This window comes from Solanum dulcamara, chromosome 4 (assembly GCF_947179165.1).
Source record: "Solanum dulcamara chromosome 4, daSolDulc1.2, whole genome shotgun sequence".
In the NCBI taxonomy this organism is placed as follows: domain Eukaryota; kingdom Viridiplantae; phylum Streptophyta; class Magnoliopsida; order Solanales; family Solanaceae; genus Solanum; species Solanum dulcamara.
Genome location: NC_077240.1, coordinates 5752882 through 5773679, shown reverse-complemented (window position 1 = coordinate 5773679; position 20798 = coordinate 5752882). Strand labels below are relative to the sequence as shown.

Here is a 20798-nt window from a genome sequence, read left to right as displayed (position 1 = left end):
ACACTCAGTTAATAATTTTATTCAAAAATACTTTTGTCATTATTCGTTTGGTTCAAAAATATCTCTATTGCTAATAGTTTAGTAAAAATACGCATTTATTATTACTTAATGGTAAAAATGCTTTTTCCCTAACAAATATGTTAGTTTTTTATTATTATTTTTAAACATACTCTATTCCTAAGAAAAATATTACTATTAAAGAATTCAATTATCGTTTTTTCTTTTAGTATCACTTTAGTTAATAAATAAGTAGAAAATAATCTTTTTTTTCCTTCTTGATCTCATTTTAAAAATTAAAATAGAATAACTTCATGTGCATTTTTAATCTATAATATATGTCATATACATAAGATTATATTAACTCCATCATTAATTTTTATTTAGACAATGATAAAAATTTCTAATAAAATAAAAATATTTTTGTTTCTTAATCTTATTTCGAATTGAAGTAAGATAAACATTTTCTAATTAAAAAATCATCATTAGGAAAAGAATGTGTTTAAATTTAAAAAAAATTTGGAAAAAGAGCATTTTTGACTCATTAAATAATATTAGAGGCAGTTTTGAATCAAACTATTGACAACACAGACTTTTTAGACTAAACTAATAACATTTTTGTTCAATTTCACATAATTTTGTGAAGAGTTTTATTATATGTTTTACACAATTGAAACACGAATTTTATAATTTTGTATTGACCCAAATCTTACACTTTTGAATTCACAAGTTTTATAGATTTGTATTATGGTACGTTTTAAGATTGACATGTAGCGGTTGATTTATAATTAAATAATGTATCATTTTTTAAAAAATAAATAAAATATATCCATCGTAAATACTACAAAATTGTATAAATAAAAGTTTGAAGAATAAAACTAAAATAGGCCATCGACTTAACTTTTTTATATAATTGATATAATAATTCTTGATCCATGATATTTGCAGCTTTTTATGTAAAATATAAATATGTAGTTCTTTAAATGAATATAAATACGTAGTTCTTTTAATGAATGTAAGAAAATTAGATACTTTAGTCATCGTAAAATGCAAAAATATAGTCATTCTTTTTTTTAATTTAGACAGAATGAACAAGCTTTTACCTAGCTGGTAACTATTAATGGCATTTTGTACATCTGTTCTAATTTTTTGTGGTTCAACCATCTCAATTAAATCCACATCTAAGATGCTAAATTTGGCTATGGATTTGTCCCGAATAATATCTCACTTTTACTTTTTTTTTTCACGCTTAAATTATAGCAGTAATTTAATTCTTCGTTCTCCTAATATTCATGTATTTCGAAATTGCTCGATCAGATGAGGAATTTTCTTATTCACCTAGCTTTTAAAGTTCCACTATGTTATATTCATATTATGGAAATATTTTAAATGTACACGGTGTGACAAACATTATATATTATGAAGTGTTTCATATATTATAAAAAGAGAATAAGGCAAGGAGAATTGGAAGAAACGAAAGCAACTCCTTTGACTAAAACCAGTAAGTCACTTGAGCCTTATTTGTTTAAACAGTTTTTGTTGTTTCTCTTTTTTTTCTTGTGAAGATTTCTTCCAGTTTCTTTCGTTCTACTTGAGCCTTATTTGTTAAAACAACTCCTCTTCTTTGTGTTGTGTCATGGGAGTTGATTTCTCAAACGATCACTTAACTAATAGTTATTATCTCATAAAGTCACTTTCTTTGTTAAAAACATTGAAATCGAGAGAAAGGATGATTTTCTGAGATAATTATTATTAATTGAGTGATCATTTGAGAAATCAATCATGTGCCGTTACTAAATCAATAGAGGTTTACAGTCTGATTGTCCTTTGACCTAAAACAGTCATTATCTTTATCGTCACAAACTAGCATACATACTTTTTCACGATTCAACCGGAACAACTTCTTGAAAGTAAAAAGCATTAACATTTACCTAACATAATAAGGGGTCTTGAGATAGATGGTTCTTAGGAAAAGAGTTTATAGGTTGGATTTTAACTATATGAGTAACATGACATGTGGTATCAATATTGCCTAATAACTTTCACATTATTTTTCACTGCATTATAATATTTACATAAATCATGTGATCATAGTTTGTCTCTATCAATTATGCCAAAAAATGGAAGTTCATGAACCAACAACTCCTAATTATTTCACATATTTGTCTTTATATACCGTTCGTGCCGAAAATTGGAAGTTCATTAACATTTGATTTCTGTAAGATGAACCGGATGATCATAGCTTTCATACATCTTGATTGCAATAAATTGTACTATAAAATTACTTCTTTTGGCATTACACATTTTGCAAGAGTCATTATTAATACTCTGTTTTCTTTCTTTGAGGATTATAAATCACATCTCAATTATCTTAATAACAAGATTATTCTTAAGGCTTGCTTACATCTATTCTTATGTTATTCTTTTGTCTTTCAGAATCAACATGCGACAAGGAAGAAGCTGTTACATGGCTACACTTGGAAACAATGGATTCATTCTCTATTGCTCCTTGTTTTTGGCAGGTCAGTACATTACCTCTGTAGAAGGTGCAGCTCGGTGAAATAGACATGTATGTGAAGATGAAAAAGTTTTAAAATCAGTTGGTCCTACGAGTATTTTAAATAATTTAACCTGATCTCATGACATATAAAATCAAGACGTTTAATTTCATGTCCTTGGGTCGAATTGGCAATTAATTACTTGCAGGTACTTTCCGTATCTTATTTGAAGTAATTAACAACAATTTCACTTCTCTAGGATATTTGGTTCATGGCACTACACCTTACGACTATTCAGCAACAATAGAGGTGCCTATATAAACTTGATAACATTTTATATATCTTTTACGGTATTAGCATATAGAAGTTAAAAACTCTTCTCACATATGTTAATTTCAGTGCCTCAAGCAACCATTGGATCCTCAATATGGAGGAGGCTTAATTGCAAATCCTTGTTTTGACAAAGGCATAGAAGCATGGAAAGTAGATGGTCATGTAAAAATAGAAACAAGGGAATCTGGTGGAAACAAATTTCTAGTGGCTTATAATAGAACCACGCCTTATAGCGTCTCACAATCTTTTCACTTGAAGGAAGGCCTATATTACGCGTTTTCAGGTTAAAAAATAACAATATAGACATAAAAGAAAATTTCACATTCCTATAATTGATTTTGAAGAACCTGGATTTCATTAAGTTAATTAAAAATTATATTTTGCAGCTTGGGTTCAATTAAGTGAAGGATCAGATATTGTGGTTGCCATGATTTATGACACAGACGAAAAAACTGTTACTACTGTGGGTTCAGTAATAGCTAAATCTGGTTGTTGGTCTATGATCAAAGGTGGACTCACTGTTGATCACAATGCACCTTCAGTACTACATTTTCAGGTATTATATCGCACCCGAGCGAGACGATTATAAGAGTAATTCTCATTTTTAACTGTCAGTGCAACATATTTTAATATGTTATAACAAGTAATCTGCCTTATTTAATCTCGCAGAGCAATAACACCAAGTCCGAGTTAATGGTGGATAGCGTTTCTCTGAAAGAATTTACCAAACATGAATGGCAGGAAAATCGGTTGAAAAATACAGAGAAGGTTGTTTCTAACCTAAGTACTATTTAATTTGTTCCAAACGAAAATTTCATTCTTTTCTTTTACCCCCTCTTAAATTAATCTTTCTATGTTATATATTTTGATAGGTTCGGAAGAGAACATTAAGAGTAAATGTGTCAAATAAGGATGGCAATAAAATTGGAGGAGCAAAAATCAAGATTCAACAGAGGAAACTTCAATTTGTAATTGGCTGCGCGACACCATCGTCCATTTTAATGTCAGAATCGTATCAAAAGTGGTTCGTGTCCAGGTTCACAACAGCAGTTTTTGACAATGAGATGAAATGGTACTATGTCGAAGGATTGAAAGGCCACGAAAATTATAGTACCCCAGATGCAATGCTCAAATTCTTTGAAGACCATGGGATTGATGTCAGAGGACATAACATCCTATGGGGAGCAGATAATATCCAACGTTGGTTAAAAAAATTACCACCAAGACAGTTTTTAAGCGAATCTATACGACGAATGGGTAGTGTTATGTCAAGATATGCAGGTAAACAAAGTCTAATCCAAAATTTAAACTTGATAGGTTCAACTATTAAAGTTGTAATTTTAAAAATATTGAGTTCAGTTGAACCATAACTGATAAGCTCTATTTGCCTCTACAGGTAAATTGGTTGCTTGGGATGTTGTAAATGAAAATTTACATCACCCACTATTTGAGGAAAGACTTGGCAAAAATGCTTCCGCTATCTTTTACAAGATTGCAAGCTCACTAGACAGCAGAGCCACTATGTTCTTGAATGAGTTCAACACTTTAGAGCACCCTGGTGATATGGTTTCTATACCCTCCAAATATGTTCAAAAGCTTCAGGAAATTAAGGCATTTCCAGGAAATGAGGAATTGGTGATTGGAATTGGACTTCAAGGGCATTTTGATAGTCATCCTAATATACCATATGTACGTGCAGTTTTCGATGTGTTAGGAGAAACTAAAATGCCCATTTGGCTCACCGAGCTAAATGTTAAGCCCTGTTCCAACCAGGTATACTCCTATCATGTCCTATTTTACTTGTCGTGTTTGCTCTTTACCCCAAGTTTAAGTTTCATTTACTGACTATCATTACGTAAACTCGTACAGGCTTACTATTTGGAAGAAATTATGAGGGAAGCGTTTGCGCATCCAGCTGTGAAAGGGATGATGATATGGATAGGATGGAAGCCAGATAGATGCAATGAGATGTGTCTGTTAAATTACAAATTGGAAAATTCGCCATCAGGGGATGTGGTTGACAAGTTATTTGCTGAATGGAAGACAACAAACTTAACGGGTGTTACTGATAAAGAAGGATCTTTTGAGGTTAAGGTTTTCCATGGAGACTATGATGTCACAGTTTACAATCCTAATACTGGAGCCAACGTCACAAAGGAAGTGCAGGTCTATGATGACAAGTCTGAAACACTCGATGTTTCGATTAGTCTATGAATACATCTTTCACATGCCACTGAAGAAGTGAATTGAGAAGAAAAATCAATTTTAATTGTTAAGAAAATAAGTAGCGCGAATGCTATACGTGCTTATGTTGATGTTCTTATGATATTAGATATATCATTTTATCTATCACGTGTAAGTATTGAGAAGAAAATTTGTGTGTCCTTCTTATAAGATATATGCACCTTTTTTTTTTAAACTAGTAATTCTCTTAATTTTGTATACTGAAGCGCCGCTAAAGGTAAGAAAAACGCCGTAATTTCTAAGAAATTGCGCATTTTTTTCATTTTAATTTTTTTATTTATCAAAGTACTGCTATTTCTAAAACCCAGGTTTAGGTAGGAATTTCATGGAATTTTATTTTGGATAATTACGCCACATGATCATTCAACAAAAGTATTTATCAAAAAATGGTCATTCACCATGTATAGTCAGTGTATATTTTGCAAAAATCAAAAAGGACTGTCAGTCCAGAATGCAAAAGTCAAAAAAGGCTGCTAGCAGCCTTAAAAGGCAAAGTTGGCAGCAACTTTTTTTTTTGACAAATTTGTTGCCAGCAACCTTCTGTCTTTACACGTTTTGAAAACGCGTATAAGCGTTTTCTTTCTCCTATAAATAGTTGGTCTCTTGCCCTCATTTAGATCATCCCAGAAAGAAAGAGTAAGAATACAAAGAGAGTTATACACCAAGATAAATATTGTAGTCTTGAATGTCCTCTTTAGTGATTTGTTCCTTTTACAAGAGAGAAGTGTTAATTGTTGTTTTCTCCTTGTATTTGAGAGCAGTGTACTCCCATATTTGAATAGTAAAATTCTTATACCCCGTGGTTTTTCCCCTCTATCTGTTTGAGAGGTTTCCACGTAAAATTCTCGTGTCCAATTTATTTTCATTATTTTCATCATATCAAATTTTAGTTGTAGTGCTTACTCCCCCCAACATATTTTATGTATAGTCAAGCTATATTCAGTTTTTGAGTATATCATAATGTATATTCAGTGTATGTATAATCAATGTATACTTTCTATGAGTTTTGACAAGCTATATTGTATAGTCACTGTATTTTTTCTATGATTTTGACTATTTTTTCTTGAATAAAACATGACTATATTTATTATAAACTAATTAATTTATTGTATATATTTGAAATTGTTCCTTTTATTTTATTAAAACCACAACTGATGCACTCGACCATTTCCTTTCCCTTGCCCCCAATTTTTTTTAAAATATTTTTTAAATAAAAAAATGCACTTTACTATATCCATCGTGCATTGATTAGAATGCTTTGGTCAAATTCTTATACCTACAAAATATACCCACTTTACCAACTTTTTTTGTTGAGTGATACATACAAAGTACCTACTAGCTAGTAATCTCATAGACCCATTCAACAAAAGGTATGTCTAGCAAATGAAGAATCTAGATGTTAATTAGAGCCTATCACGAAAATTATAAATTTAAATTCTAATATTGGTGTTAATATCTTAGGCTTTTTCTCTTCCAATTGTCATGTTTATTCTCTCTTTCTTAAAAATTATAAAAGTCCTCCATGGTTATAGCATTAAACTTATTACTAAGGTCAAGAAAGATGGATTTAAGAAAATTAAATAAGTGACACACATTTAGCATTAGGAGAGTGCACGAAAAAAATTTACTAATATACTGAAATAAGAAAATAATAAGGATAAATGAGTAGTTTTAAAAAATTAAAAATTTCTTTTAAAAATAACAGGAATAAACACAGTAGTTAATGAAATGAATTAAAAGCCTCAAAATCCAGGTAAAAAACCCAAAACTAGCAATTTTACCCGGACACCATGGAGATAAATATAACGTACCAGAATGTTTTCACCTATTTGTGGAAAAATGTTTCAAGTAGAATAATTTTTAGTTATGCCGGCATTGAAGGTAAAGTGGAAGGTAAGGTGAGTGAGGTGGTAGCATGAATCGGTCTCGCATTTCTTTCTCCACGCAAAGGCACGTATGCAACATTTCTTCCGATCACCTTCCTTGTGACGACGGCGAATAAAAAAGGAAAGCGCTGCCTCTGTTGAGAGAGAGAGAAATCATCAGAAATGTGGGTCTTTTATCTGATATCGTTACCCTTCACCATTGGAATGGTGGGTCTAACGTTTTGGTACTTCGCCGGACCAGACGTACCTCGTTACGTTCGTATCACCATTGGTTACACCTGGTTCTGCTCTCTCTCTATCATCATCCTTGTTCCCGCCGATATATGGGCTGTAAGTTTCCCCTTTTCATCCTTGCCACAGATCACTTACATTAATACATAACGTACCTTGGATTTAGGAGAGTACATCTTGACGTACTCAATATTGTCAGAAATTGATTAGCTTTACCTCTCCTCAACCTAGCTTAATATGCATTATTTATTTTTCATTTCTAGTAGACAAGGGTTTAAGCATTGATCCCCCGTTTGTGCAGACACTATCCAATCATGATAAGGGACAAATATCTTTCTTCTGGAGCTGGTCTTATTGGAGTACTTTTTTACTCACTTGGTGCGTTACTATCTCTGATATTCTTGCTGTTCAAAATGTGGAACCTTATGCTAACTTCACCGTCCTTGATTGTTTACTGAAGTGCTTATTTGAACTACATAGTATTGGTTCTAAACATATAAGAATAGTAGTACTTGAAGTGCATTGTTTTCGGTCCCCCCCCGCGCCCTCTTCATTTTTCAATAAATTTTGTAAGAGTATTGTCAGCGTTTTGGGGCTGCAGGATTATCTTTTGAAGTATTAGCGTATGAAGAAAAATACGAGTATTTCTGATTAGTCGTTTGAGGAAAAGTAAGGGTTGGTAAGATTAAAAAAAGTAAGAGTTTTTGTACATCAATCTTTTCAAAGTTAGTCCACATTGAAGGAAACACTGAAAACTCAAAAAACTTCATATCAGAGTGAATGCCTTATGTACAGACTGCCACAGGCTTCTGTTTTTGTTCAAATTTGTAAGTGGATGATCAATTTATCTCATATCACCTATATCAGTGCTCCTCAACTTTTTCGTCTTACTGGTAGTTTATCACATTAACTTGTGGCTAAGATTTGAAAAAATATTTGACAATGCTTTTGCTGAATCTTTTATGATGATTTCAGCATGATTTCTTTGTTCACATGTACTCATCAGCTTTCTTTATGGTTTTTATCTGGTGCTGTGCCCTTTTTACGTTTTCCAGCATAGGTTTGTAAAAATGTTTGGTGTGTCTGTGGATACTTATATGCCTAGCTTCTCAGAATTCGATTCTAAAAGGCAAATACCATGCAGCATTTGGTATGTGCTACTGTGCTTATTCAACCAGAAAAAGAATGCAATGCTAGAATCAGGTCCCTCTCAAGACAGTCAAACCGGATGCCTAAGCCTTATATTTCTGTCCTTGTGTTTTATTGATATTCAATTGGATATTACCAGTCTTACATTTCCCTTAATGAAAAATGGAGGAAACATAGTATGTTCAAACTGCTGAATGTGGCTAACAGCTGTTATTTTTTGATAAAGAGTGGTTTTCTGTAGTTTCAAGTTTCATACCTTTCATTAGATATTAATTTACTAAAATTTGGATGACACTGGACGAAGTGCATTTTAGCACACATTATGGCTATTTTCAGGATTGTGGTGCCTATACTTCAGGGTTATGAAGATGCAGGGGACTTCACTATAACCGAAAGACTGAAGACTAGTGCACATGCAAACTTAGTTTTCTACTTATGCGTTGGTGCTATGGGGCTTTTTGGACTTGTCTTGCTCATTGTTGTTCAAGAATACCGGTATATCTCTAACTCCCTCAATAGTTTATGTAAACTGCCGGCTCATGTTTCTCTTCTCCCGAGTCTGTGCTTTGTTGTTAGAAATCATATTTGTTTGTTTGCCATTGGATTATTTTACATTTGCTTTGATAAAACGAAGCATACTGGTTTTACAACAAGACAACTCTGCTTGCCAAGTGCAACAAAAAGGCTGCAAGGCATGCTTTTCAAACTGTGTCGTGGAAGCATCTTGGTTAAGTAGACCACCTCTATTTTGGGATTGGGCTGACCAATTAATCTCCGTATTAAAGTGTGAAGTGGTAGTAGATAAAAGCTGATGCGATTCTTTAAATTTATTATCAAGACAGAGCTTACATCTAATTGGTCATGTAGGAAGCTCAGGAATTAAAGAGACATGGCTTAGGCTATTCTTTTTTCCTGCAAAATTGTTTCCACCTTTTACCACTCCAAGCTTCAATTTCCAACCATTGATCCCTTCCTTGCATTCTCAGAATGTGAATATACACTGCAGGATAGGAAACATTCCTGGTTTTGCCATGGCTTGCTCAAACACATTTGGTCTTGTCACTGGTGCATTTCTTCTTGGCTTTGGTCTAAGTGAAATTCCAAAAGGCATCTGGAGATGTGCAGATTGGACAACTCACCAAAAGATTCTTTCACACAAGGTGGCCAAAATGGCTGTCAAACTTGATGATGCTCATCAGGAATTTTCAAATGCTATAGTAGTAAGTTCTGTACTTGACACATGACTTTTCTTCTATGATTGTTCATCACAAAGTCTAATTGTCAATACATCTTCTGTGTATTTTAACATTTATTTCTAAAATATTTTCTTGACAAATATTTCTTTTTCTTAATCTTTGAAAAAGATTAGAATGCTGTAACAACTAGACCACAACTTCTAATTCCGGGGATGAAGTATGTTTAAGATGGAAAACGTTGAGAAGACCTGAGAGATCTTTTAATCTGCAAGGGTGGTTGAGTTGGCTGAGCAGGTGATCTCCCAATGGGGGTCTCAAGTTCGAAACCCCTGCATGCTTTCTCGGTTGAGCTCGTCGTACATGGATTGCCTAGTGCGGTTTATCTTTCCTGCGTGGTTTGCAGGCTATTACACTGGAGCAGGGTTTATCCTGTGCGCACCCGACGGGTAGCGGATGCAGGTTCCCTTGTCAAAAACAACAAAAAAAGATATTGAGAGATTTGATTTGTAATATGTTGTATACAAGATAATTTGTTCTAAGACTCGCTAATGCATTTTCAAGCTGTCTTGTCCCATGTTACCATTGTGATTTAGAACGATACAAGTTCTTTTTAACTGAATCCCATTGTCTTCCACTTCCGTCAAACCAAGCAACATGAGAATTGGGGATCTCCACATACAAATCACTAGAAGAACAAAGAAGAATTAGGTTCATTTCTGAAATTTTCCACAAATTTCAGTTTCAGTTGTTGAAGTGTTGTTCATATCTCGAGTGCAGTTCCATAATTTTCCAATTCTATATTTATAATCAAGAATAGGCTAGCATTACGTGTAGCTGCTTTTGAGACAATTGGTGGGGTTTGTTTGATAGGTATGTGCATGCATTTCTCCATCCTGGGCATCTTTGCTTTGACTGTTCATTTTTTGACCTACCCAAAATGCTCCAGTTGGAGCAAAGATTAATTTTGTTGAAGATGAAGAATTCAAAATTTCTCTTTCACCAGTAAAGATGTGGTTTCACCCTTTCAGGTTGCCCAAGCCACGTCAAAACAGATGTCAAAGCGTGATCCTTTGAGGCCTTACATGAATGTCATAGACAAGATGCTGAGTCAGATGGTAATCATGCCTCTGTTTTCTGATGATCATGCCTCAAAGCTTCATGTCGACAATTTGGGCACTTCTATTCTTATTTAAATGCTTCTTTTCTCATATGCATTAATTCCCATATTATTTCCACTGCAGCTTAGCGAAGACCCCTCTTTTAAACCACAAGGTGGAAATTTAGGAGAAAATGATATGGATTATGACACTGATGCAAAAACAATGGCTGCACTTAGACGTCAACTCGAGATAGCTCGAGAGAAGTACTACCGATACAAAAGGTACATGTTCATTGCTGACTCAAAAGTTTGAGTACATATGGTTAATTTGTTGGATCATAAGTGATTAGCATGCCGATAATTGGCTATCTACAAATGTTATAATCTGGATCCACTCCCAGGCTTTGAGACCTTTATTTTGAGTTTAAGAATGATATTAATTTCTTAGGAGTCCATTCAGCGCTGGTGAAAAACTAGCCCAAGAAAATTTTCCTACAGCTTATGGCTGTGAGGGTCATGTTAGGGTTCTAGTATCCCTGAAATCTTCTTCTTTTTATCTTATCTAATTCCAGATTTATATGTTCATAAATTCATCACCTCACGTGTAATTCTGCTGCAATGATCTTAAAGACAAGTCCTTCCATCTATGACAACTACACTGTTGTAGGTTAGTGCCTTAATCATGAACATGTTCAAGCATTGGGATGAAAATAAGATATTTAACAACATTGTCCTTAAAAATTCTGGAGTCCATGGTTTCTATTTAAGAGCAATGTTTTTCTGTCCCCTTAGTCTGTTGAATTTGAACCCACTTAAGCTCATAATTTTTATGAAAAATGTTTTTTTCAGCTCTAAGAGGGAAATACTGAACCATTGCTATATGATTAGTATGCTGAGAGTAAATTAATAAACTAGTACTCCCTCTGTCCCAATTTATGTGGCACAATTCAAATTTTGAGAGTCAAATAGTTTTATTGACCATGAATTTGGGCATGAAATCTTTAAAATTTTTGAAATAAAATTTACATATTTAGTACCATAAGTCGCAATAATTGACAAATTCAAAATATTTAAAAGATATATGAAAAAATTACGGTCAAAGAAAGACTGGTTTGGATCTCGAAATCCAATAGGTGCTACATAAATTGGGACGGACGGAGTAATACATTTGCCCACTGGTTTGTGCTTTCTGAGAATTATCTACTCAAATATCCACGTGATTTATGGGTGAAATACCCAGCTTCCTACATTCAACTCATGCATTTTGAGATTTTATTTACATTTCGTTGATGCACTAATATCATTTAGTTAACTCTATGCCTCTTCTCTAATACAGCGAGTATATGAATTTTGTAACTCAAGCGCTTGAGCTGGAAGATACCATAAAGAACTTTGAGCACAGGAGTGGCACTGGCTGGTTTGCTCTATCTCCGTTCTTTCTCGTTAATTCATTTTTCATTTACTGTAGAAGTCTAGATATTTTTTGTAAAATTTCTAGAACCATCATATCCCTAATTTATATGAAAAGACAGATAGTTGAGTATTGGAATGTAATAGGTGTTCAAATTGATCAGAATGAACGTTGAGGATGCATATAGCCAATCGAAATGAGCTTGGGACTGACGTAGTAGTTGTTGTTGTTGTATCAGTTAGTTGGTAATTGTTCAAATATTTAGTGCGTTAACTATGCTAACTTGCTAAGGAACATAGGTTTTTTCTGTATGAAGATTCATGGTTCAGGACTTAAAATTGATAGATGATGCAGTGAACCGGCATAATCAAAGAGTAGTGCTCTCCCCTTACTTCCCCTAACTTAGCTAATTCTGTTGCATAGGTTTTGACTCGGCCATCATTACTGATTAAGTTCTTTTATTTAAGACCTGTAGTTCAAATCTTCATATGATAGGAAATTGATAGAATGAGACTTTGGGATTCAGTCTCAAAAGAAAGTGAAGGAAAGGGAACTGACCTTTTTCTTTCACTATGGAAAGTATTCTGCTCAGCTTCATGTTGTTTGTTTGATTATATAGCAGAGGTACAGTTTGAGCCGAGGCACGTAGTAGCAAGACAGAATATTTAACTTTTCTTTATCTTTTCTTTGATGTGAACTAGTCAGGCTAATGTTATAAGGTATACACTATCTGGTGTTGCAGGTTAAGTGTTTGTGTTGATATCTCAATTGACTCTAGGAATCTATTTCTTCTTAACTTTGGCAGGAAATATATATCAAGCTTCCGGCCTGAAAGAAGTGGAAGATTAGGGTCTATGCTGGACATAACAGGTGGTCTTCAGATTTTTTTGTTCATTCTGTAAAATGGGCATTCTCAAATTCTGGCATTTCTTGAAACACTTCCTACTTAGATGCTAAGAAAACGGCACATTATGTTATAAGTTCTGATTTCAATATTGAGGATGATCTTTTTATAATGTTTTTTTTAATAATGAATCTTGATGATGGTCTTCAAAAGAGAATATTGGTAATTCTTATTAGAGACAATCTCTCTGCCGTCACAAGGTAGGGGTAAGGCTGCGTACAAACTGCCCTCTCCCCAGACCACAAGTGGGGATTACATTGGTTTGTTATTGTTGTTCTTATTGGTTTGAAATACATAATCCTACCTTCAAAATCTACGATATTCGTGGAATAATGTAGTTTCTAGTTCTTATTGGTAAATGGTGCAGGAAAAAAAAACGTATTTCCTATTTTTCTGTATCAAGAAATCTAAGAAAATGCATTCATAATAAAGGATCATATACAAAGGACATAACGAAAAGAAAATTTAAATAAATGGCCAAATATAATGTGATTTTTAAGTTGCACCCCTGCAGAGTTGATTTGGCATTGTGTATTGGCAAAGCAACTTCAGAAAGTTTTGGCAATCCTCTTAGGCTGTATGTCGGCTTCTATACTTCTTGCTGAGGCAACAATTCTGCCAAGTGGATTTGATTTATCTCTCTTTTCTATTCTGATTAATGCCATGAAAGGGCATGAGATGCTTGTACAGGTAACATTTTCTCTTTTGTATCTTGTTTTACTTCTATCCTCTCTTAGTTTTATGAAATAAAATCTTTTAACTTTGTAATGAATGAAACCTTCTGCCTGAAGACCTTGACTAGATTTGACTTTTGAGATAGAACTTCCCAAATGAGTTATTTAGCAATAATCACTACAGCATTGTGATACTGCTTGCATCATTTATCCCGTCCATATCTCTTCTGACCAGTGATTGAGAAGGTACTTTTATTTCACTAGGTGTTTGGATTCCATATATGATCTCAAGTAAGATGGAGGAAACATGCTCCTTGCTAAAAAGACTGAACATGTGTTTTTCATTCTATTTTTCTGTAGCTTTCTTTTGTTCCTTGCTTGGGTCATGTTCTTCTGCACATTTGAAATAGAGGTAAAAATGTGGTGAAAAGAGTTAGTATTGCCATACATGTACTTTTATAACCATTGCTTCCTATTCTACAAAGCTTCTCTCACGTTACAGGTATTCTCGTTGTTTAGTTCTATGAGATCAATAACTTTTGTTAGTATGTGGGAGTTAGAGGAGACACTATGTTCCCCCTTTCTTTTAGCTTGAATCTTTTGATGGAACTTAATGGTTGATGGGTTTTCTGGTAGATGTAATCAAAGTTAAATGCTGTTCGGCTTCTTTTCCCTGAAAACATTTTTTAACATGGAACAGGAAGAATGCAGAATTTGCATGACCTTTCTCTCTTTGGAGAAAAGAGTTTAATTAGTGGTAGATTTGTAGGGATCTCACAAACAATGTATTGTCTAACTTACGTTTCCCTTGGATATAATCGAGTGATTTGTCTACTTATGCTGTAGTATAATTTTCCAACATATGGAAGTCACCAACTTTCAATTTTTTTTTATGACCATGGTGTCTGGGACACTTTTGCGCACCTCGACTAATTCCACAGGATACCTGCCATCTCTCTCCTCCCACTAGCAACAAGTAATAGGTAACTCTGTCGGCTAGGACAGATGAGAAGAATCACCTAGTGTTTTTTGTCTCCATTGGAATTTGAACCTGAGACCTCATGGCTCTCAACCACTTCATTGACCACTAGGCCACACCCTTGGGTGCTCACCAACTTACGTTTTGACGTTAAATTGAATGAGCTAAACTAGTATAGTGTCTTGAAGTTACTTTCTAGCTTGTGCATTCATATTTATATTTTCCTGTCTTCTTTGCCCTTGTTTTTTGTGCAGGTTGCTGCCTTTATTCCTTTAATGTATATGTGTATGTGCACATACTATTCCTTGTTCAAAATAGGAATGTTGACATTTTATTCATTGACTCCAAGACAAACAAGTTCAGTGAGCTTGCTTATGATATGCTCGTATGTCTCTTTGTTCTTCCTTTTTCTTTCTTAGGGGAATTTGCTACCATTCTCTGCCTAATACTTCTTGAAATGACAATGCAAATCATATTAGGATGGTTGCACGCTATGCTCCTCCTATTTCATACAACTTTCTCAACCTTATCCATCTTGACAACGGCGCAAAGACTATCTTTGAAAAGGTAAGTAACTGATCAATGTGTCTTTTTGTTAAGCTAAAAGGTTTAATTCCAGGAAACATGTCAAAGTATTGTCACATATTGGATTTTCTTGTGAGGCACAAAATACAACCCCCTTTTTCTCATTTTGCATGACTTTGATGAAGTTTCAAAGGATGTTATTTTATATTTAAACTGTATAGTTTAAAATAATGATTGGATGATGTGAAGGAGTTGTAAAGATGTCAAATGAAATTAAAATAATGTAAATTATATTACTATACAATATCACGGGTTCAAACCATGGAAACAACTTCTTGAAAATTTTTCAGGTAAGGAAGGCTCCGTACAATAGACCCAATGTGGTCCACCCTTGCCCAACCTTGATTCATAGCTGCTCTCCCACTTCCTTCTATTCAAAAGGCGAGCAGCCTTAAACAAAAAGGCACCAGGCTTCCCATAGTAATCTTATACTGTAAATTGACTTTTTCATAAATGGTGGACTTTGTCATGTAAGTAAAGAAGTTATCTTCTTGGACCACTAAAGCAGAAAACAACTCCAAGAAAATGAGGCGAAAGAAGTGGAATACAACCACTCTGAAATATTTAGCTTTCATTCATGTGGATGATTATAGGATTGCAATGGCCAATGAGAGAGGGGAGAGAGAGAGAGAGAGAAGCTACATCAAAGAAAAGATTTTAGATAGTTGAAACATGTCCTTAGTCCCACACCTGCAATGTGTTGATACACGTATGTTGCTGAGAGAACACAAGTGACTTGTTCTTTATTACTCCCACCATCCCAGTTTATGTGATAGTTTTGACTGGGTATGGAATTGAAGAATGATTTTTGGAACTTGTGGTCTAAATTAACCCGAAGGTGTTTGTGTGGCTATGGATCATCTCATTAAGGGTAAAATGAGAAGTTTAAATTTAAATTGTTTCCAAAATATGTAAAAACATGTCATTCTTTTTGGTACAAACTAAAAAGGAAATACCATTACATAAATTGAGATGAAGGGATTAGTATTATCCTCTTTTGGAAATTCTGACACATAAATTTCAGCTTAAATTTGGGGAAGTTGAGTTGATATGGTGTAGTTCATAATTTTCGTCAGACAAAAAAATGTTGTTCATAATACTTCTAACTATAACTTAAGTAGTTCTATCTTGCTACTAACATCCTTTTTGGCTATCATGATGATATAGAGCCATTAAAATTTAGATTATAATTGACCAATCATAGTTAACTGGTCAGTTTATTTAAGATTTCTTGTCTAATCCTAATACTAAACTAACCAATCGTAGTTAAGTGGTCAGTTTATTTAAGATTTCTTGTCTAACCCTAATACTAAACCAATTCATCTCTTCCTTGTCCATTTGCAATTGTTAATTGGATGTATATAACAAGCAGGCACCACATTAGGAAGTAACTAGAAAAAGGAGGGAGATGAACAGATACTGAACTTTCATAAGACATTCATCTTTCTAAAATTGACCATGCAAGTTGGTGATTTTTGTAATTCTACTAATGCAGAGAATGGGGAATATTGATGATGCAGTCCCATTCTTTGGAAGAAGTTTCAATAAAATTTATCCGCTTATTATGGTCATCTACACCTTATTGATTGCGAGCAACTTTTTTGATCGAGTCCTTAGCTATTTTGGGAACTGGAGAATTTTCAAATTCCTGAGTGAAGAGGCTGACGATTTGGATGGATTTGATCCCTCAGGACTCATTATTCTGCAAAAAGGTTAGTATAAGCATCTATCCTTATGTAAAGCATGTAATTGGAATCATTCTGCCAAAATAAATTTGTAGCTTGGGTATTTTTTAATTTTGGAGAATGGTGGTCTAAGAGAAGACAGTTTAAAACAAGTAGTTTAAGACTTTTTGTCAAACCAGGTAAAGCACAAAATGATTTTGATTTCACTTCTCAGAACGTTCTTGGCTTGAACAAGGACATAAAGTAGGTGAACTTGTTGTTCCATTGGCAAGGAATTTCCAAAATGCAAGTTTGGATCTTGAATCTGGCAGCAACAATATGGTATGTGATTCTTGGAACATAACTTATTCTTTCCATCAATTATCTGGAAAATATTAATTTTGTAGATGTGTCTTATTACTCACATAAATCCTCGGTGTTATACACTTTGGCGTCCAATGTTTTACAATTTTCACCTTCCTTCCAATTGTTACTTAACGGGAGATATATCGCAAGGCTGGTTTGACACATTTAGAGCCTGTTTGCCCGAACTTTCTAAACTCACTTAATTTGAAAAGTACTTTGTAGCAAATGTAGTTTCAGATAAAGTACTTTTAGATAGTAGCAATTTGTGATTGGCTAAATCATCTGAGAAGACCTTTTGTTGGTATTATAGAAGCAATTTATATGGCCATTCTTTCCAAAAGTGTTTTTGAAGTCAAATAACGAAAGTGATATCTAAAGATTCACTTTACGATTAACATATTTAAATAGATAAATAATTTGAAATATGTATTATGAGAGATTTTTATTAAGTTTTTTATTTTATTTAATTAAAAATGTAGAATAATAAAATTACAAAATAGAAAGAGGTGGCATGTTATGGGACTCTGTTGATATGTTATCAACAATGCATAAGGTTGACTTTTGTCCTGATTGGGATAGTTTGGTAAATATAATTTTTTGGTAGAGGTATTCTTATCGCTTTTGCTTTAAGGAGATGCTACTTTTTCAACTTTCTCCCCACTACAGAAAAAACTGCTTCTACTACTACTCAAAGACATTTGTTTTTTATTACTTTTGTAGTTTCTTGTTCTTTGATTTCTGTTGTATCTTATATCTGTTGTTTCGTGTAGTTCGATTATACTATTATCTTGTTGTAGTATTGTTATGCTACTATCTGGTGTTTTTGTTAATGTCTGTTGTTTCTTGTACTTTTATTACTTCTTTTTCTAGACTGTTTTTTTCTTGAGCCAAGGTCTATGGGAAACTGTCTCTCTACCTCTGAGGTAGAGGTAAGGTCTGCGCTCTACCCTCTCCAGGCCCCACATTGTGGGACTACACTGGGTATGTTGTTGTAAGCTTGGCTAAACATCTTAAGTCTCTCCGAAATAAGCACTTTTTTCTTACAAAAAATAAGCACTTCTGGTTTCTTAGAAGTTTGGCTAAGCAAGCTAATAGTACCATTAGTGAGTTAAGGGGCAGAGACCACATGAAAGGTCAATTTGATACTTTTATTTTAGGTATCCCGTCCATGCCTCATCAAAGGTACAATGCGTGTTAATATTCTTGCTTTTCTCTATGTGTAAAGTGATGATTGCATCTAGTTGTATGGTTTTAACAAGGTGGAGACTGGCTATTGGGAAGTGGAGGGGTAAGAGTACATGTATATATCCTTAAGTTAGGTTTAATTTTCATATGTTGTTCGACCAAATTCTATAAGTTTTATAAGGTGAGATTGATGTGTGTTGTTTTGTAATGAGAAAGTTGAACTGGATACGGGAGGGGTTCAAGCAAGTTAGGTTATGGCTATTGTTCTAGAGGCAGTGTCTAGTTTGTTGACAGAGGCAATCAATTGATCGATCCAGTAAAAGCAAGAAAGAAAGAGGCAGGGTCCCAATGTAATGCTGATCCAGTAAATTGGACTTGGTAGTGGTATACAGAACATAAAATGTCAGCTAAGAGAGCATATCTAATTTCTAAAAGCGAAAGTCTCAACTTTGGAGTACAGCATTTTAAGAAACGTCCTTCCATTTTTCTTTTCTTTTTCTCCAATTTCAATATTGTAACTATTCTCTCACAAAAATGCTTCAAGTAGCAAGGACAACGATAAATGCTGGAGATTAATTATCCCTGCTTCAGACCAAAAGATATGACTCTTCCTTTGCATAAATGGGGGAGGAAGGTCAGGAGGTGTAATTTTTATGTAGATGCTCTTAAAATGCATTAGCTATATGGTCTTTGTAACTATATGCTGTAGCATTGAACTTCAATTAGTTTCTGCAAATGCATTACTGCATTCCTGTGGCAAAATTGACACTTCACTATCATTTATCCATTGAAACAGTGTTAGATGTGCTCCAAGTGTGCAAGCTTTTATTTGGTTTTACAGTGCATGTCTGAATTGTACACCGTGAATGATTCTTCTTCCATATTTCATGTGACTTTGGATTTGTATTTGTAAAAGCTCCATGAAACAAAACCATCTACAAGACTAAGGGAAGAAGATAATATTAGCCATTCGAAACCTCTAAAAGGAGAGGCACAACATGAGAGCAGCAAAGAAGAGAGCAATGGAAAGTACAAGGCAAAAAGAGCAAGACAGATGAAGAGAGAAAATAGCCTTAGTTCAAATGGAAGGAGCAGGGACCGCCCATTGTCACGGGATGAAAACTCCATGATGGATATGCAAGTTCAACCTTCTAGAGACTTATCCTGGACTTGGAGATCAATGCAAACAAGTTTCCGCAACTTCAAGTCTAACATGGAATCGAAGGGATTCATCCCTTTACATCAAGTTCAAGATGCAGGACACAGTCGTGCTTCCTCAACTGAATCCCTGGATGAAATATTTGATAAGATAAAAAGACCAGCTTCAGAGTCCAGAAAATATGACAGTGATGATGATGTGTATTAAGGCTTGAAAGGTTCAAAGCCAGGCAGATAATATTATGTAAAAAAGAAAAAAGGTGTCAGAGAGCAGCCTACAAATTGTGTGAGAATCAGGATATTGGTTGTAAAGTTTGTTTAATATTCTTTTCTCCAAGTAGTAGGTTTCTGCACTGCACATCTTTTTGGCGTCTGTTTCGTTGTAACATGTAGTGGCGTAGTCATTTCTCAGCCATATAAATATAAATACAGAAAAGCATATAATCCTCAACTTTAAAACTTCAGAAGAGTTGGAAACTCAAGTTTCTGTAATATCTCACTGTCACTCACAGTTGTATTGGATGATATTTATTAGATGTATAATTAACACATTCATTTTAGCACTTCCTAAATTTTTTTATTTTCTAAAAAGGAAAATTTTATCACCACAGTTTCATCGCCATCCTTTCTAGGAAATAATCTAACAAATCCTTAGCCCTTTTGAGAAGAAAAACTTATTATTTAATTTCCTATTTTAATTATAAAGGAAATGTGCAACACAAATTTTTATTTTGTCCGCTTCCATTTTAAAAAATAGAAACAACAGTATTTTAATTGAAAAATAAACTTTTAAGTTTAAAGAATCAAATCAACAAAAAATTATATGAGAACGAACAAGCTATATTACAAAATATTTTTGTTTTTGTTTTCGAGGCAAACCAAATAATTTTCAATTTTGACTTGATACAAAATTAAGAAAATATATTTAGGGATAATTATTGTTATACCCCCCAAAAGAAACTATTTACCATTGGATACTGATTACTTTCATACCCCTTATTTTTAACTATTTCGCGCATTTGATACCATGAGAGTATATAATATAATCTGATGATATCAAACAGTTTCGCTGAAGCACTGTCTCTTCCTTTTTGATACCATCAGAGTATATATACTATCAGAGTATATATATACACGTTTGATACTATAGAGAGTATATATATACTCTGATTGTATCAAGAAGGAGGAGAAAGTGTTTCAGCGAAACTGCTTGATACCATCAGAGTATATTAAGTGTAA

General features: G+C 33.8%; 2 protein-coding genes across 8 annotated transcripts; both read left to right on the top strand.

Moving 5' to 3' along the window:
* The first annotated feature begins 2172 nt into the window (after positions 1-2172).
* On the top strand, positions 2173-5289 carry LOC129885743 (endo-1,4-beta-xylanase 5-like). 3 transcript variants are annotated; one of them, XM_055960150.1, is made up of 9 exons: positions 2173-2215; positions 2434-2519; positions 2755-2804; positions 2895-3111; positions 3215-3384; positions 3498-3596; positions 3701-4109; positions 4225-4601; positions 4698-5288. In XM_055960150.1, exons 2-9 carry the CDS (start codon positions 2441-2443, stop codon positions 5040-5042), a joined length of 1746 nt encoding a protein of 581 aa, XP_055816125.1. In that variant the 5' UTR covers positions 2173-2215; positions 2434-2440; the 3' UTR covers positions 5043-5288. The 3 variants fall into 3 exon arrangements, with proteins under 3 accessions (XP_055816125.1, XP_055816124.1, XP_055816126.1); XM_055960149.1 differs by having other exon boundaries at positions 2174-2267; positions 4698-5289; XM_055960151.1 differs by lacking the exons at positions 2755-2804; positions 2895-3111 and having other exon boundaries at positions 2174-2267; positions 4698-5289.
* A 1627-nt stretch (positions 5290-6916) lies between these two features.
* On the top strand, positions 6917-20110 carry LOC129885742 (uncharacterized). Of its 5 annotated transcripts, XM_055960145.1 has the most exons (14): positions 6917-7288; positions 7491-7567; positions 8675-8833; positions 9345-9558; positions 10563-10649; positions 10776-10915; positions 11970-12050; positions 12850-12914; positions 13463-13638; positions 14856-14986; positions 15081-15168; positions 16682-16898; positions 17086-17192; positions 19318-20110. In XM_055960145.1, the coding sequence occupies exons 1-14, from the start codon at positions 7121-7123 to the stop codon at positions 19765-19767; spliced, it is 2160 nt and encodes a 719-aa protein (XP_055816120.1). In that variant the 5' UTR covers positions 6917-7120; the 3' UTR covers positions 19768-20110. The 5 variants fall into 5 exon arrangements, 4 of the variants coding, with proteins under 4 accessions (XP_055816120.1, XP_055816123.1, XP_055816122.1 ...); XR_008766113.1 differs by lacking the exon at positions 19318-20110 and having other exon boundaries at positions 16804-16898; XM_055960147.1 differs by lacking the exon at positions 6917-7288 and having other exon boundaries at positions 8697-8833; positions 9325-9558; positions 19318-20109.
* The last annotated feature ends 688 nt before the right edge of the window (positions 20111-20798 follow it).

Excerpts from the sequence above, each read along its gene's own strand:
- LOC129885743 (XM_055960149.1), top strand. The coding sequence starts at position 2,221 with ATGAACCGGATGATCATAGCTTTCATACATCTTGATTGCAATAAATT. Across the intron at positions 3,112-3,214 it reads CCTATATTACGCGTTTTCAG|CTTGGGTTCAATTAAGTGAA; the intron begins GTTAAAAAATAA and ends TATATTTTGCAG. Across the intron at positions 3,385-3,497 it reads CTTCAGTACTACATTTTCAG|AGCAATAACACCAAGTCCGA; the intron begins GTATTATATCGC and ends TTAATCTCGCAG.
- LOC129885742 (XM_055960145.1), top strand. The coding sequence starts at position 7,121 with ATGTGGGTCTTTTATCTGATATCGTTACCCTTCACCATTGGAATGGTG. Across the intron at positions 12,051-12,849 it reads CACAGGAGTGGCACTGGCTG|GAAATATATATCAAGCTTCC; the intron begins GTTTGCTCTATC and ends TAACTTTGGCAG. Across the intron at positions 12,915-13,462 it reads GTCTATGCTGGACATAACAG|AGTTGATTTGGCATTGTGTA; the intron begins GTGGTCTTCAGA and ends GCACCCCTGCAG.